The 18,616-nt window shown below is 38.2% G+C and overlaps 1 protein-coding gene across 7 annotated transcripts in view; it reads left to right on the top strand.

Annotated features, from left to right (window-relative positions):
- CEP112 (centrosomal protein 112) overlaps positions 1 to 18,616 on the top strand; it is a 158,266-nt gene that overhangs the window by 6,987 nt on the left and 132,663 nt on the right. For 6 of the 7 annotated variants that reach the window (XM_053960177.1, XM_053960180.1, XM_053960175.1 and 3 more), the window contains exons 5-8: positions 1,224 to 1,314; positions 4,132 to 4,206; positions 11,727 to 11,774; positions 11,913 to 11,990. In XM_053960177.1, the coding sequence (XP_053816152.1) occupies positions 1,224 to 1,314; positions 4,132 to 4,206; positions 11,727 to 11,774; positions 11,913 to 11,990 (292 nt within the window). The remainder of the gene's footprint in view (positions 1 to 1,223; positions 1,315 to 4,131; positions 4,207 to 11,726; positions 11,775 to 11,912; positions 11,991 to 18,616) is intronic. The other variant, XM_053960179.1, reaches the window with a different exon arrangement.

Here is an 18,616-nt window from a genome sequence, read left to right as displayed (position 1 = left end):
CTTCATGAAAACTTTTGTGTTTGTGTCTCTAGAAGTGACTGGTTTATATTGTACATCCAACAGTTGTTGTTCTGTTCATAAACACTTCATTCATCTCTGTCTTTTTGGCATAGCAGCCATCTCATTTGCTGCCAGATGGAAAGGAAGGGAGGTATTGAATGGTCTGATTTGACTTTAATATAATATGGCCAGTCATAGGAAGGTGAAGGGACTAACAGGAGTTTTTAATTACCTTAATACCTGTGGATCTGACAGTGGAGTATGTGCTGAAGGGTGTTTCACTACTGTTTTGGATCTTTTGCTGTGTCAACCCATCTAATAAATGCTTAGAACTTCTACTTTATTTTGTTCTTTTTCCCCCTGATGTGTGGCTGAGAAATGCCTGTGACCAGGTCCATCAGTAGCAATTCTCTTCACCTGTCTGCTGATCTGCATTTCCCTTTGCTCAAGTGCTTTATTTACAGCAAAAGCTTTTCCAGAAAATCCCTCTGCTGGACAGAGCACTTGGTCACGCTGTGCTTGTGTCCTGTCTTGTGAGCATTTCTTTACCATCCCCCATAAATTCCACTTCAGTCCATAAAACAGAAATTAAATGAAACCAAGGCAATCTCTGTGGCTTGTTCCTCTCCACCTTGGCCTTTCAAGCCACTGCCATTGTACAGAGCTGTGTGTGTCATTCTTGCCCTTTGTGTGTTACAGGATCATTTACCTTGTTCTAACCTACTTTTTTGGTTAAAAGTCTCCCCTATGGTGCAACCAACCATCACCTTAATTCCTCTTTCTTCTTTGAGTCACTGGTCTCCATCTTATGTTGTTTCATATTCTTTTGTATTTCAAAAACATTCTCCTAGATCAGCCCTCTCCTTAGCTTGGTTTTATCCTAAAATCCTTTGGGAGATGTTGGGTCATGTAGTAAAAGAAAAGCAAAGAACACTTTTTAATGTCCTGTCATGTACACAATATTTTTAGTGGGTTTTTTGGTGTGGGGTTTTATGGCAGTGTTTTTTCAAGGGAACACTTAAGGCTTTTGTTTGCCTTTAACATGAAATTTTTCTCTTTTTTCTCAGTTTTTGTTTTTTTTTTTTTTCTGATCTTTCCATCTTGACAGTTATTTTCTTGTGGATATTTTAGCCAATTCTATCCTGTGATTAACATCCTTTGTGTGCCACAAGTTGCTGAAAATGAATTCTTCTCTTTCTGCTTCCTCCTGTCATTAATAACAGGGAAAGACTCAATGAGAAGCCATCAGTAATATCCTGTTGTGTGAGCTCTTCTCACCGGACAGATGAAGATGACCTGGGCACGTCACTGTCTGTAAGATGCTTCTCCTTTTTGTCCTAAAGCTCTGCTTTCCCTGAGTTGCTTTTCTATATCCCTGTAAAGCTGTTATTTCCAGCTGTGTGGGTCATAATCCCTGTGTAAAGGTGCAGACATTTGGGAGGGAGTGATAGGGAGTGTCAGGCTTTTTTCTTCTTTTTGCCAGGGTCGGGATTAAATGTGCTAGAGGGTATTTCTTGTTGGGACTCAGATGTTTATTAGCTCTTATCTGTGTCACATTCTCACAAACACTGCAGCACTTCACTCTAACAAACTAAAAATGGAGCCCTGTCTCTCTCTACTAGGCTTTTTAAGGATAAACTGTCCAGTTAGGAAATTACACCTAAATTTTTTTCACTTTTAACCCAATAACCAACCACCTGTGGTCCACAATGGGGACTTTTTTATCCAGTTACACAAAACCACCCAAACCCATGGAGAAGGAGGTGAAGGAGAAGGAGCAGCCTCCACCCTAAAACCTCCACCTTGCTTTCTATCTATTCCTGTATTCTAAACCCCAAACTCTGAGTTTTGCCCCCTGTGATATCACACACTTCTATCCAAACTCCACCCCCACAATCCCAGTTCTGTCATTCCATTCTGGAAGCTTCTCCACGGCCTCAGGTCAGTGCAGTGTTCTCCTGGGGGTCAGAGCCTGGCAGCACAGAAAGTCTGGAATTCTCAGCAGTATCCAGGGTTCTAACAAGGGAGGACTAAAGCTCATCAAAATCTGTCCTCTGCAGTGCAGGGGAACAGAATTGCTTGTAGGATGCTCTCAGTTCACCCTAATGCTTGACCTCTCTTTAGTGTTGTGTGTTCAGTGTCTGCTGCATTGTTTTCCCCGGGCTTGGCAACGTGCCTGCATTGACATCATCTTGTATTTTGCAATAACAGATTAAAGAAAGCTGCATAGATGCCTCTGGCTCTGTTCAGTGATGGTTGACCTCTGAAAGAGTGAATTTTGGACAGTTTGTTTCATCAGACTTTCCACAACGAGCATTTTGACTGATGAAAGGGCATTGAACAGGCTTTGTCTGAAACCCTTTTAGTCCAACATATTCAATGATGTTGTTTATATAATTGCAAGCTTTGCACTGACAATTACTCCTGACAAATGTGTGATACCAAGAAATGTGCTGTTTACCTTCCAAAATGTGTTCTGTGGCCTTGCAGTGTCCTTCACCACACCTAGAGCAACCCTCACCCCTCGGTGAACACTGAATTGCCTGTTTGTTCCTCCAGCTCTGCCCACGCTTCATTTTTGATTCTAGCAGAGGAATAGTTGAGAAAGATTGCAGCTGGGCACAGTTGAGGATTTATGAGGACATGAAGTGCAAATAGGATAAACTGGAAGCTCCTTTCTGAGGAAATTTGTGTTCTGCTGTGCATCTGGAATAAAGGATTAGCAAGGGGATGGTTTCTCAGGGCAGGTTACAGGTGCTCAGTGGGCAAAAATCAGTGTCTGTGCTCTAGGCTCTGATTGCTGTGAGTGTATTTATGTGTGTGTTGATTGTATGTATACAAATGGAATTTAAATTCAGAAATGCCATCATTAAAAATAAAACCACATGCAGGCTTTACTACATTTCTCCTTATTGGTTTCCTGTTTGTTTTACTTCAGGAAATATTCCTTATAGAAGAGTTATTGTAAAAAAAAAATCTTCAGTTGAAACCTGGATTTGGGGCTTCAAAGTTTTGTAGGGAAGTTTTGCTGCTTTGGTTTGTTTATTTTTAGGTTTTTTTTTGTTGTTATTGCTGGCTCTGCTGCAGCTTCCAGGTCAGTGTTGGAGAAATCAGTGCACTTCATTGTTCTTCAGCTCCACATACTGGATTCTCCTGTGATTACAGCTCTAAAAGGGCCTTTTAAGTGAAACAATCCTCTCTTGCTTTGCCAGTTTGATAGTGTTTGGCTGGCTGGAGCAAACAATACCTTGTTCCATTGTCAGGGATGTTTTGGGATTTCACAGATGTTCTGGGCATGGTTCAGGCCCAGGTAGAGGAGCAGGGATTCTTTTAAGAAACATTAAGAGCTGCCTCAACCAAGTGTTGATTAACAGCAGCCCAAGCTCTGGTCACTGGATGCTTGTGACAAATGGGATTTAAAGAAAAGGTGCTGGCAGGCCCTTACACAAACCTCACTTCATGAGAAAAGTAATTCAGGCTTCAGTGTTGTTTTTCTAAATACCTGGGCCAAGGAAAATGTTCTATACCAGCTTTCCTCATTAGATCCATTAAATGTTGGTCGTTATTGTTATCCCACAGGAAAAACTTTTCTTCTGAGAGGCAATTCCCAGTTACTTCCTGCAGCAGCAATAACCACAGCCCTGGCTGGGTGCTGGAAATCAGGGAAGAGCCTTGAGCTGGGCAGCAGCTGCTCTGTCCTCTGCTCTGATAACCAGCCCTGCCTTGCTGTGGTTTCCTTTCATTTTTACATCTGCTTTTTTATTTGGAGGCTGATCAGGTGATCTCTGAATTCTGCATTAGCCCCAGAAAAGGCACTGTGGAGATGAATAGATGCCTGAAAATGGAGCATTTTGGGTCTTTTAGTAAATTCACCCTCTGTAAAGGAGACCATTGCTTTGCAAATAAATAAAGAAGAACGTTAAAGTGGAGGGCCAGGCTAATTTATCCTCTGAACTGCTTTCTCAGCCCAGTATCCTCTGGCAACTGAGCTGTTCAGGTGAAAACTGTCAGAAGTATTGTGACACTATTAGCAAGTGCAGTGTAGCTATGGCCAAGTCAATGAGAAGTCTGATTTTAAATTATCTATCTGCCAGCAATTTTGATATTTTCTTTGACTTTTTTATGTTCCAGGATGATCAACACAAAAGAAGCTTTTCATTGGATGATGATGACCTCCAGGCACGACTCAATAGTTGGAATCTTGGGGTAAAATAAACAGAGTATTTTACTTATTTATTAACTTGCAGTGGGAACTTCTCAGTAATGTAGTTTGCTTTCTGAGCTTAGCCAGCAAAACTTCGTGTGGAAATCAGTCTTTTAGAGATGAGTTGCTAAGGCTTGGAAAGGTTATTTATGAATGTATGAGAAGAAAACATTGAAATTTTAAGTCATAATAATCTTCACACCTTTAATATGGTTACTCACAACTCAGGCCAAAAAATGGCTGTTGGTCAAAACCAAGAGTCTTACTCTGGTAGAAATTCAGACTAATTCTTGATGACTCTGTAACATTATTTCTTATTTATACTTGTATAAATGAAAGAAGAGCTTGGCTTTCTGTGTTTATTTTTTTTAACCAAAGCAGAATTTCTAAGTCATTAATATAACTCAGTTTTTTTTTTTTTTTTTGGTCAGTGTGACTCCTTTTGAAAGTGTTCAGGAGGCTTTTCTCTGTGTTCACCTCTTCCTTTCCCTTTTAATAATTCAAATTTATTACTCTTATAAGACTTTATTCCTTTGGTTGTATTTTCTTTGGTATTAGTCCATGATAGCTCTAAGGAGACAGTGATGTCTCTAGCTGTCTCTCTAGCTGTATTTTAATGTATTTTTTTCTATGGTATTGTTTTGTCTTTTTTGTAACCCTTTCACTTGTACCACCAAATCTTTAACCTATTTCATTAGGACTAATATCCTTACAGCAATTTAATTTTATTAAGATCACTTTGATTTTAACAGGGAGGTTTCTTCTTTCTTTTCTTCCTTATTTTGGCTTATTCTCACAGGTTGAAAGCTCACAGAGTTGCAACCAAATTTAGGAGTGGTGAGAGTGAGTTTAATGAAATAGTTCAGCCTTGTTTTTTGGAAAATAACCACGTATTTTCATGTTGTCATTTTAATCAGCTGCCAAATGATCCTTATTCTTCCTACACTATTGTCAGTCCAGAGGGATATGACAGCATTTAAAAATCTTGCCTATTACACTCCAGGTTTTTCATGGATGGCCAAGTTCTCTTCAGAAATGATAACAAGTTCTCTCTCAGAAATGATAACAGAGAATATTAATGGCTTTTTGTCCTTCTTGGTGTTTCTCTTGCTTTTTCCAAGCTGAGGGTGGAGATGGGTGAAAGTGTCAGCATTGTGCAGGTGTCTGAAACAAAGGTGCAATCACTTGCAGATTTTGCATATTTGGGCTTTGTTTATCCACTGGATGATATGAGCAGAAAGCTGTAACACCTTGAGCTTTTTAAGCTGCTTTAAGGGGGAAAACTTGCTCATGGCCATTTTACAAATTACACCAACTGATGCTGACAAAGGATCTCTTAATACCCTGCATTTTTATATCGGTGTCAATCTGCCTGCCTGCTTATCTCTTATCTCTGTCATTTTATTTGTATTTTATTTCTTTTCCTAATTGAAATTCCAGTGCAATCATGTTGTGCTGATAGTGGCTGGGTATTAAACTGTGATGATCCTCTGCTGATACAGGAGCTCCCTTGGATAACAAATTGGCTACTGTGGCACATAAATCAGTTTTTCAAGTCTCCTCTCCAGGGATGGTAATTAAAGAAGTCGCTCATGAGAGACTTTGATTGCCTGATAAGACTTGTTGGGAGTTACCTGACAAAGGGGATTGGAGGTTGTAAAAGAGAGGTCTGTGAGGGGTTGTGCTGAACAGCGTTTCCCTGCTGTGGATCACGGCCTCCAGTGGGTTCTGAAAGGGTCAGGAAGTTTTAAATGGAGTGTCACACTTAAAGAATATGTCACTGCTAAAAATAAAAAACCCCACTAAATGATCTCTTGGAATCTGTAAGGTTTGAGTGTCAGATGTGGCTGCTGTTATTTGCAAGCATTTAAATTGCCATGGGAGCATCTTGCTGTCCTTTAATTGCTGCTCCCAGCTGCAAAATGTTTGGGAAACTTAATTTACAGTGATCCCACCTGAGATGTAGAAGACCCATGACCCAAAAAAATACTTCAGTAGTGGGGGAAGATAGGAAAGGAGATACAGAATGGCTTTCACTTTGAGCTGCCTGGGCTGAAGAATAGTTGTCTTGAAAAGCTTTTGAAACTTTCCTTGGGTTTTTTTGGTTATACAAGTCTTTGTACAAGGAGTTTTGTCAGTAAGAATCTGTGTAATTTTAGGCAAGTTTATATGGACACCATGCTTTTATCCAAGGATCTGCAAATACCCACATTGGTGAGACAGCCCTGGTGTCTTCCAGCTGTGAGGTTCTGCTGAGCCTTCTCTGCTCCAGCTTGGGATTGAAATGACCACTTAGCAATTGTTAATTTATTTTTACTGTTATCTTTCAGCCTCCTGCTTCTTTAATATATTCTACATTTCCACTTCTTTAAAGCTCTTGTATTTTTAAGGTCACATTCTGGATGTGTTTTCAGTTTTCATGATATGCCTATATCAGCGATTGAGATTTTTTTTAATATTATTATTAAAAATACTGTGGAAAGTTTTGGGAAATGCTTTTATAAGTTTTCTACTAAGCTGAGAGGTCAAATCTGGAGGCTTCAGATATTTGTTCTTAATAATAACATTTTCTACAGGAGAAGTAAATCCGTTGTGTTACTTTGCTGATATTGTTACTTTTTGTGAGTAATAAACAAATTTTCCCCTTTTCCTTGCAGCATTCCTGATCATCCCTATCAAGCATTTTATGATTCAAGTTCTTTAGATTCTAATCAGGCATGAGTAAATGTTTGACAAAAAAGTTGAGTTTTGATTGTGATAAATTTGCCTTTCATACATGGAATACAAATTTACATTCAGTTGACATACATTATAAAATGTGTTTTTCTTAGCTGGTATTGACTCTTATCTAAACTGCTGTGGGGACTGTCCTTGATCAGGTGTTCATGCCTTGAAGCTGCATTTGCAGTGTAGAGAAGGAGAAATCCTTTTGTGTGGCTGTTGGAAGGGAAAAGTTTCAGAAGCAGGAGCTGAGACAAATAAATACCAGTAATCTTTGGTCATGTTGTTACTTTGAACTTTTTGTCATTTTTCAGCCATCCTGGAGTATAATAAAAGTAACCTGGGCTAGGGGAATGAGAAGAACTTTAAGGTCCCTTCCAGCCCAGACTTTTCTGTGATTCTGTCTTATTTCATCAGCAGCTGTCAATAAATGTCTGCATATTGTTGCAGCTCTAGTGCACTTCATAACTGAAGGGAAGATGACTATCTCCTGTTTATGTCTCAGAAATAATTAAATATTGTGAAAGATGTGTAGTGTCAGAAAAAGAACCTCGTTGGATAATGGAATTAAACTGCCTTTTTTTCCTTTTCTTTTTTTTTTCCGCTCTTTAGCTGAGCTTTTTAGATTGTAGACAAACATAATTTTTGGATAAAAAAATTAAAGTTACATAAAGGAACAGCAATGAATTAAACCCCTGCAAATTCTTACCTCACCTGTCTGTGTCTTACTCTCTCTTTTGTGAAGCCTGTGATGCAGTTTCATTTGTCACCAAATTGTAGCCAGTTTTAGGGGTGACAAAGCATCTCTTTCAAACATCCCAGGAAATTCAGCACATCATTTTAGGTAGAAAGCACACAAAGAGATTGCACCCTGGGGAAACAGCAAAGGGCTTTTTAATCAGTGAGAACACGATTTTTCATCACTGGAATTCAGCCAGGACAAGAATTAACTCTTTAGCTTTGCCCAGAAGTGATGTGGGACTGACTGGGCGCTCAGTCTTGCCCAGAAGAACTTGTCCTGGGAAATGTGATTGCCTAGGAAAGGTTTGAGAAGACTGAGACCCAAAAAAATTCCGTGGTTGGTGGATGTGTTCCTTTCTCCTTCCTTGGAGCAAAGTGTTCTAACACAGGGTTAAGTGGATGGATTGTTGGGAATTCCTGCAGCAGCAGTGGATGCTGTGCCTGCTCTGTGTGCTTGGCTCACATCTGCCTGTGTCTTTCCAGTCTAGTTAAGCTCAACCATTTCTGCACAAGCCATTTGATTATCTTTTGTTTGGTTTCTCAGTCTGGCTGCTTACTATAAACATACCTACTGTATATGTTGTGGCCTTGGAGGGCAGCAATGCTGGAAAAATTTTCCCACAGTGAACTCCAAGTGGTGTTGTGACTTCAAAAAAATAAATTCTACTTCCATGCTGACAAACAGTCTTCATGTGCTTTAATGTCCTTCCACTAAGGCTGCAACAGCAGCACTGAAGTGAACTTCCCTACAAATTATGATGTTAGATAAGAATGTCCTTACTCAAATTTCCTGAAGCTACTCAGCAGTTATTTCTGTAGGGAACATGCTGGCTGGCTGGGTTTGGTAGATTAAAGTAAGAATTTAGGGCAAGGTTCAGTTTAGTTGTTTACCATTTCAAAGTCTTAAGTGTTCTTAACTCTTTCATGTGTGTTTTTGCCATCCTTGTTTTGAAAACAATCCCATTTTGTCTTTGATGAAGCTTAGGGGGGAATGTGCAACGAGCCTGCAGATGCAAGTGTGGGGGTTTTATTCCCTGAATCTCAATATTTACAATATTCTGTGAGTGGACTGACACGAGCTGCAGTTGGGCATTATTGGAGATACCCATCCCTGGATGAGCATTTTCCAAAGAGTGGAACAGGGCTTTGGAGGGGTAGTTTGGAACCAGGACTTCAGTGTTGTCATTGTTGTGGTATTTTCTGAGCAAAAGAGCAAAGCTTTGGTGGGAGTTTCTGGACTAGACAATATTTTCAGCCTGAGGGATTGAATGTAATTGATGAGGATGAGACTTGTGGAAGTACTTAAAGCTCAAAATTGTGCTTTTTCTGCACTGTCCTTGCTTTTGGGGAAAGCATTTTAACTTTTGTCAGTGCTTCACTCATTGCTTGCATTGATAGATTTAAAAGTAACTCATAAATATTTAGTTTTGACTACTTAAGGTGTTGTTAAAATAAATAGAAATTGCAAATACTGGGGTTATAAATTATGGTTAATTTGTCTGAAATGCAGTTTTGGAATTTTATTTTTGTCTACATTTCTGCAATACTTTTTTTTTTCAATTTAAGAATATATATATTTTTTAATGAAGTAGATTATCTCTGTTAGGTGCTGGGGATTTCTTCATGGAGATCTGATCACCCAACACCTTCACAGTTCTGGTTTAGGAGAAGGAGAAGGTGACCATTGCACTCCTCACAAATTGAAACATGATTTCTTGTCAGACTGCCTAATAGAACAGGAGAATCCAAAATCTTTTCTACAAAGACATGCAAAATACCATTTCTGTTAAGAAGTGGTATTTACAAATTAGAGTTCAGTTCTAGTTCAAATAAAGATGTCTTTCATGATGACATTTATTTGGTTCATACTCTTAAAAAAACATGTGATTTACTGCTCTTCTCATGGCAGTCCTTCAGTTTCATACATATGTATTTTGGCTTGTCTTTGACCTTTTGCTTATTATTTTTAAATTTGCATGTTTCTCATAAATACAGACTTTTTTTTTTTCTTTTTTGGGGCATTCTTTATTGTGATATTCCCTCTTTAATGTGGTTTAATTTGGAGAACAAGAAGTTTTGCAGAAGACCAGCATGAAAAGAATGAATGTTGAGGCATTAAATGTTTACAGATCAGTTTAAGTGGATATAATCCACAACAAGTAACAAAGTGGGAACATTTAACTTCAAAGCACATATGGCTGCTGTTACAAAATCAAAAAATGCAAGACTTGGGCCCTACAAAGTATTAGAGACACATTTTCCTTCTTTCCCATAAACAAGTAGGATGTACCTTAGCTTTTCAGATGGTTTTGGAGTGAAGGCTGCAAACAGCTGAATGTCATGGGCAGATAAAGGATTTTAATTAATTGTAAATATTTACAACAATTTTTATATTACTTTGGCTTTAAAAAGCCAAAGTAAAGGGTGATTCTGCATGAGAGACAGGGCTTTGGGAAATCATGAAGCTTTGAAATGTGGCTCTGCAGCCTTCTCCAGATTCCACCAGGTATTGGGGAAGGCTTCCACTGCTCCCTCTGATGCCAAACTGGGGAGTACCTTGAGCTTCTGGCAAACACCTTCAGCCCTGGGGATGATCAGGATGGAGAAGTGGCCAAATTGAGGTGGAAGTAGGAATATAATACCAGTAAAATGTAGGTAGAAAATCCTATTGCAGGTACAAATGTGTAGGACAAAGAAAATCCTCCAAATTTTTTCCAGTGTGAAATTTCTGTACTTTTTATTTTCCTCTCTCTTGATTTGCTTTTCTTTCCCCACCACTCCACTGGATCTCCCGTGGTTGGTGCTCTAGGCTGATCCCATTCCTGTATTCCTCTCCTCACACTCTCTTCTGTGTCCAAAATTCCTCATTTCTGTGGCAGTGGGTGCATCCAGGATTCCTTCATTCACTGGTGGCTGCCCATGGATTTAATGCCAACACAGGATACTTTGTGTGAAGGAAAGTTGAGTGTAACTGTTCTGGTAAACTCCCTGACAATAAACAGGTTATTGTTAAATTACTGGTTTCCTGATGCTTTCAGCTAATGTATTAAAGTTTTGGATAGCACCATTCATAGAAATTGAATGTATGTGTTCAATGTATCTGCAGCAACTTCTGGGTGAAATATGACAACTCAACGCCACACAGAAATCCTACATCACCTTTTGGGACAGGAAATGAATAATACTGTATCAAATTGAAATTTCAGAGGGATTAAGCCTCTTTTCCACTGATAAATTCAACACACAAATTTATTTCATGCTACTGCAGAAAGTGCAAGCATTTGATATATTTTCCATGCCTCGTAGATCAACCTAATCCTACAACTTTTTTTTTTTTTAATATGTGTATTGCAATCTCTTTCATATTCCAGATCTCACTGCCACATTTTACAAGATTATACCTTTGAAAGCTTTTTTTGGGCATTCTGCTTTCTCTGTGATGTGATGTTTGAGCCTCATCATCTGAGGAAATGAGATAGAGCTGTCTGATAGAGGAAGTGGGTTGGGAACAATGCTTTGTCTCCAGTTCTTAAAAATAGTGATTAAGAGAGCTGTTTTAATTATACAGCCATGTTAATGAATTATTTCCTTATGTTTTGTCTCTATAACTTACATGTGTGGCTATAGTTTCAACACACCCAACTGTAATTTTTCAAAAGCACTAGATTTTAATCAGTACAATCTGTCAATGTATTGTAGCTTTATACTGATTTCAATGAGAATTGAGCCAGAAAAGTTGGAAATCTTTTGCATAAGCCTATGTATGTAGCTGCCAAATATTTTTAGGATTTGCATTGATGGAATTTTTACAACCACAAGAGGTGAGAGGGAAAAAAGTGCAATTTTTGGGCCATTTACACTATCAAAATTGCTGAGTAGATTTCCAACCAAATGATCTCTTAGGAAGATTTCCTATTTCTGTAAGATTTAAGGCATGTTGAAATCTCATCTGTGGTTTTTTGAGTGATGCAGTTCCTGTGCTAAGTATGGTTTAGTTATGATGTCTTGGACTCAATCAGACATTGCTGACCTGCTGATTTTTCTCTGCCTTGTTTTTCAGTTAGAAAACCCCAGATACCTGCGAGAAAAACAGGTGCCAATGACTGTGGTAGGTATTTAGATTCCCTTGATTTTTCAGAAGGGCAAACAAAACTCTTGTGTTATTTTTAATCACTGGTCAGGATTGATTGTACTTGGATTTACTGGTTTTGACTTCATTGGTTGTTTTGAACTTTTTCCTCAATAGATGACTCCTAAAATTGACCCTGGGCAGAGCAGCCCCTCTCGGCACCACCAGGCACTGCTTCGAACGCAGGAGAAAGAGGTAGGATTCTTTTCCTGGGAAATTGGGCATGAACAAGGAAGTTATTGTAGCAGAAAATCTCATGGAAGAGAAATTTGCTGAAGTGTCAGGGCTTGTCATTAAATACTTCATGGATTTCCCAATTATTTAGGGAGTAAAAAAGACTTTCTGAACATATTTACTGGTCCTTTGAAAGGATTTTTAGTGGAGAGTTTGAATTCTAGGAATTTTCCGAATTACCTTTTAATAGAGGCAGTGAAACCTTTGATTTAGTGAGGACTTTAGTTTGCTTTCTATATACCTTCCAAAATTAGCAGATTTTGACCTTATTTCTGGTAGGATCTACGTTATTTCTGTATTTGCTTCATTGAGCTCAAATCCTCTTTTGGTCATATGGGGTTTTATTTTACTTCTTTGTAACTTTGTGAATTCCTGAGATTGCTGTCCAAGCTTGTCTGTCTAATTCTCTCACACCATGGGTTTTTGCTTTGAATATGTATAAAAGTAAAATTTTGTGCTCATTTTCACCTTTTTCATGCTTTAAGGATAGTGACTGCCTGGGATATTTTGTTAGAAGCTGGTCATTTTATTTAAGACATTTCTTTTTTGAAAAGACAGTGAATTAGTGGGCAGAAAAGGAAACTCAAGGTGCATTAGAAAAATGATTAATAGAACCCCAAACCCAACCAACCAATCATTTAAAAAAACACAACAAAAAACCAAGTCCAGCACTCGACTCTTGTTTGTCTTCAAAATTTCTCATTTCAGCCATATACTCTTGGAAAATTGACACATTGTGTACATAGTTCCTTACTATCCAGAAGGACCTAAACCCACAAAGTACCCCAAATATATCTGAGTTGGGGAGAAAAGGGCATCATCAGCACAGCAGGAAAATATTCTTTCATTTCCTTGGTGTCTTGTCAGGACACATGGATTGGAACTGTCCTAAAGTTACTCCCATGACAATTCAGAAAACATCTTTAGCAGAGATACAGATGAGGGTAAAATTGGTTGGCAGATGCTTCAGTTGTTAATAAAAGAATGTGTATGAAATGTTTTTTGCTACCTGCCTGCCTCACTCGATGCTCAAACCAGCAGCTGCACAATCCACGTGCCTTTCACTTTCTCTGCTCTGCTGTTGATGTTCTTCTGTATTGACAACGTTCAAACCACCAGTGCCTCAGGATGAGGCAAGGTTTCATAAGATGTGAAAATAGCCCAAGAAATAAATAAATTGAATGCCCAGTGTTGTCATTTAAACAATATTTTCAAATTAAATAAACAGGAATGCATGCCAAGGAGCTACATAAAATGCCCAGTTAATACTTTGCTAGTTCAATGGAAAAATCCTCCAAGCCACACAGTAAAAAATCCAGGACTTTTTGCTAATGGTGCTCGACTGTGGGCTGGTTTGAACTGGAAAGGTTACAGACAGTGTTTCACAATCACCATGTGTGTGCTATTAACGAGAAAACTTAAATGTGTTTTCATCTTATTTTGTTTGTGAAGCTCAATTAGGAATAAAGTCCTTTTCATTTATAGAATGTGAATGTATTAACAGAGAAATGGTGCTGCACAAAAGGGTCCGGGGGAACCATTAACTGTTTTCAAGCTCTTTGTAGTACAAGGGGAGAACATAAAATAGGATAACTGTGGGGTTTTTTGCTTTTAACCTTTAGACCTTTGTTCATAAAGCATTCCTGCACCTGTTTAGAGTCTGTAATGCTGAACACATGGCCATGAGCAGTGATAACCACATCACAGCCCTGCGAGAACGCCGATGTCATCAGGCAGCGGCTTTTAGCCAGCTCTTCCCCAAATACTTCTGACATGGATTAAACCATCTGGGAAATGGTCATTACTGAAAAATTGTGGGTTTAAACAAGGGAGATGCAACCCAACAGGAATAAATCCATGTTCAGCAGGACAGCAAAGCATGACAGATGGGGTGATTGGTCTGTCTTGATAAAAAAGGAAAATGTCCCTTTGAACTTCACCTCTGGCCATCCTGTGTCACCCAGAGCTCCACGGGGCAGAGGAGGGGGAAAGGAAAAGTCTGATTTGTGATTTTTCAGAAAAACAGATTCGGTGCCATTGCTAAGGTACAGGTTTGGAATTCTTCTGGAATGAGAAAATAAAATCAACTATGTTAATAAACTGATTTCTTTAACCTTTCTCAAACAGCTAGTTTATCTGATATATCACTTTGAGACATTCTGGTGTTTCTTTAAAGAAGTTCTCTTTCTTAATTTTTCATTTTGTCAGTCTTGTTTATTCTTAGCATTTTTTCTCAATTTCCTTCTGTTTTATTATTTTGTAAGGAAAGATATTTATTTATCTTATCTCAGCAAAGGAAGTCTAAACAAATCAGAGGCATATTGGAAATAATTTTCACTTTTCAGCTGAAGGTTATACCTGGAGTAAATCTGTACTGAATTGTATACCAGCTCTTTATTTATTCTTCAGACAAAACTGGCAAGCTCAATGCTTTTTGCAATAAATTGTGAAGTTTCATCTGTCTGGGTTAACTGAGAACATTGAGTGTTTCCAATGGTTTTGTTGACTTTATCGGTCCTGTCACTCCTCTGTTTTGATTTTTGGGAATCCAGTGATAAAACCTTTGGACACTGGAGCCACTGGTGCTTTTCCAGCCTCCTGAAGCAGCCCAGACTAAATGGTCGTGCAGCTGGGGAAGGCAGTGGCTGGGTTTTCAGGAGAACACCTGGGGGATAGCTTCCACCAGTCTGTCATGTCAGCTGGGGAATGAGGAAGGAGGAGAGATGAGATAGGTGTTGTAAGATAACAGAGAACATAGAGAATGGAAAAAAGACCTTTTTTTTTTTTTCCCCTGGAAATGCATCTTCATTGCATTCGAGCACCAGAAGTAAGATGAAGAACGAAGAGTGTTTTATGGGTTTATGATTCAAGAAGTCTTATCTTTAGGATGCAGCCTTTTTAAAAAGCTATTTAGGACCTTCATCTTTGTAATCTTTATTTCTGTTTTTCTCCTTTTATTTTGGGAATGAGCACTCCCTTTTACTGCGTGACACAAATTTTGTTTATAAAGATCATCAAGCCATTTATATGGTTTTACTGCACCAGAAGTGTTGGGATCTAGTGATATATTTCCATGAAGATAAAATCTGCAGTGCTGATACAGTTAAGTCGTGGTCTGGCTAAAAGGGCTCTGGATTGAAGGTGTTGAAAGCAGCAGATTTACTGTGCTTCTCACTTATCTGGCAGGAGATTATAACTTGAAACAGAGCAAATTGCATGAGGGCTGTGATATGGATTTCCCCCAAGAGGGACCATACAGAGAATGTAGGGGAAAGAATGCAGGGAGGAAAGAAAGTTGTAAAACTCGGGAGGGAGAGTGAATAACACTGGCTGGTGTTAGCATGGAAAAGAGAAGGGAAAGAACACTTGAAGATAAGAATCCCTGCAATTAGAAGATGGTGATCAGTGGGCATTGTCCTGCTGGGTTTGATTTCTTCCTCTTAATTGCCCTCTTCCATAGTGAAGTATTTAAATATATGAAATTAATGCCAAATACAAGCAATAAATAAAGCAAATATGGAGACAGGATCCTAAAATAAGGACTCTTGTAATTAAACCACTGTAAAATTAACACTATTGTGTCTTTAGCTGGATTTTTATATTTTTTTTTTTCATGGATTTTATATTTTTTTCCTGATTGAAAATAAATGTTTTTGTTCATATCTTTCAAGGATGGTAAAAAAATATATCAGTATTGTTCTCTTGTGTAATATATAGAATTAAAAGTGTGTGCTCACGTCTGTGTGTGTCTCTAGAGTTTGAGTTGTAGTGGATGGATATATAAACATCTGTGTATGGAATCAGGAGAGCTGGATTCAGCTCAAGGAACCTCCTTAGACGTGCTGGGGCTGTTTGTGCTTTTTAATAACAGGAGGAGAGTGGTTTTGATGAACTTTCTGAAAGCACTTGAGAGGGCCCAAAAACTGAGTCTTACAATAACTGGAGCTTCGTGTGTTGGAATTTTATTCTTGTTATCCCTCTGTTCTTCCAGTTCTCTTCTGTTCCCCTTCTTCTGTCATCCTGTTCACTGGGGACTGTCCAAGCCATACTTCTGCTCATAAATGTCATGCTGATTTCCAAGGGTGAAGATTGTTAAGGTTTTTAATTCTGGTTTTTAATTCTTGTTAAATTTTAATTTAATAATAATTTAATTCTTGTTAAAATTCTTGTTAAAATGTAACAACGTGTGTAACAACGTGTGCTGCTTACTGTTCAAACAAGTGTGACCCATATGAGGGGGCAAGAAAAGGCAGATATGACATAATTATCCCTTTCATCATGTTTTTCACTTTTCTGTAACTCTTTTTTCTTATGACAACTTGCTTCTGAAAACACTGTTTTATTTCCCCTTGAAAATATTCCAGGCAGTGACAGCAACTATTTTCTGGTTCATTTGAATTTTCTCCTTTTCTCCACAACCCCCGTGTCTGTTTTGAATGCAGGGTGTGATTTATATGGAGAATCCAGTTGTAAACTGATTCTCACCACTGAGTAATCGTCCTGGGTAGGAATCTGTTCGTTCATATTTAAAATCACAGCAATCTTGACTGCTGCTAACATAATTCCTGGCTGATTAATGTCCTGCTCCCAAAAACATGTGCAAGTTGTCCGTTGTGTTCCTTGTGAGGAAGTCACATCCTGCCTTGCTTTGATAACTCTTCAGAATGTAATGTAATAAACCCCAAACCTTATTTTATTGCTAGACTGGTGTGAGACACACAGTGGATGTCAAGATGAGACATGTTTTCATAAACTGGCTGCTGATTTATAATTCCTGATACCAGTCAGGCTGCTTGTGGAGATCTAGATGTACATGTACAGTTATTTATTTAATTTTTTTTTGCAATAGTTTGTGAACTATGTCTTTAATTATTGCACATATGGGCTGGAGACATTGAGAAAGATCAAAGGGGTAGGTTAGCAATTCAAACTAGTGTTTTAACCAGTAGAATGTCCAGATGGTTGCCAAGCAGCTGGGAATTAATCTTTTGCTGCATGATTAATCTCTACCTCAATGTGTGTCTCTCTTTTAAAAAAAAAAAAAAAAAAAAAAGAGGAAGAAAGTTTAATTTCTTTTTTTTTTTCCTGTATAGATTCTGATTTTTAAGGGAGAAAAGACATTTTAAGGGAGAAAAAGTAGGTGCTGTACACTGTTATTTCTATTGTTGCAGTGGTGAAAAGAAGGTGGGAGTACAGTTTTAGTGGCTGGTTTAGGAGATCTTGAAATGAGTATAAAAAGTTCAGTAGCTGCTGAAATGCAGCATAAAAAAGAGAGGAATAACACTGAGGAGAAGAAGTCAGTGTTGATGACTCTGTATTCAGACTCATTCACTGGACTGGGCCCTGTGCAGAATTCCATGAAATTCTCAAGTGCTAACTTTCATTATATTCTTATTTCCCTAAATCCCTCTGAAATCTGTGTGATTCCTGCATGTTCACAGATTCAGCTGGGTTCAGTTCTCAGTGCTGGCAACTCAAGATACAGCTTGGTGCATTTTTGAGCTGTCTTTTATGAAATTGCATTTAATACTGCTGTGGCTAAGCTGTCTTAATTTCTAAACATGTACTGAACTTTTTTGGTCCTTGCTGATGTCAGTGTCTCCCACTGGTGGCAGACATTTGTGCAATGTCTGAAGTGGGACCCTGCAAATAAAGCTGTTAAATAACAGGATATGTTGTAGTGCTAATATCCATGTTATGTTCACTGACCAGAGAAAACATCCTTGAGAGCACAAATACCATTTCCAGTTATTACAGTTGTTGGGATACAGAGCTGGGTGCATTTTTCCTTCTCCTTCTCTGTACTTCTTCTTCCCACCACCCCCAGCATGGAAATCCATGAAAAATACATTGTTCTCTCTTGAAAGAGCCTAATGACATTTACATATGAATAAGAACAATTGTCCATTCAATTATTTCTCTGTATCAATCAAATGTTTAATAATTTCAGTGTCATTTAAAAAGTCAGATTTTCCTTGATGGGGAAAGCTGGTAAGATTTGATTTAGCACAAAACTTTTAGTTTTTAGTAGCTATAAGAATGGGGCAATGTCATATTAATTTTTTAATTAAGGAAAGATCTAGTTTCCTATTAAAGAGTAATGTGTAAAAATATTGCAAGTGGAAATGGCAATTGTATTGTTTTTGAAGAGTAAAGATACAAAGAAGGGTAGATATGTGGTGGGAATTATAAATGTTTGTTAGGTCAAATAATCCAGTCCAGATCATAAACATGGACTTTTGTGGAGGGACCTTTGAATCTGGGCAAAATGCCATGTTTATAAAGGGGCTTTTTACATTCTAATTTCTGGCTGTTCCACTTGTTTAATGCTGTTTTTATTTCAGTCCATCTCTGGTTTCCTGAGCTCTTTGCAGCAGAGACTTTCCAAGACATTTATTTCACTTTAGTCATTGCATTGGATAAAATCATTGATGATACTCAGTGCTGTAACTGGAGTGGTTAATGATGTATTGTTTCAAAATGTAGTTATAAGTTTGTTTATTTTCTGAAATGGGAAGTGAACAGTATTTTTTTCACGTCCTGTAAACTGAGTGCAAAGTTTTCAGCTATTCCATTTGAAAATGGAA

This window comes from Vidua chalybeata, chromosome 19 (assembly GCF_026979565.1).
Source record: "Vidua chalybeata isolate OUT-0048 chromosome 19, bVidCha1 merged haplotype, whole genome shotgun sequence".
NCBI classification, from domain to species: Eukaryota; Metazoa; Chordata; class Aves; order Passeriformes; family Viduidae; genus Vidua; species Vidua chalybeata.
The sequence above is the reverse complement of the archived record's forward strand: the minus strand, read 5'-3'. Positions and strand labels throughout refer to the sequence as shown.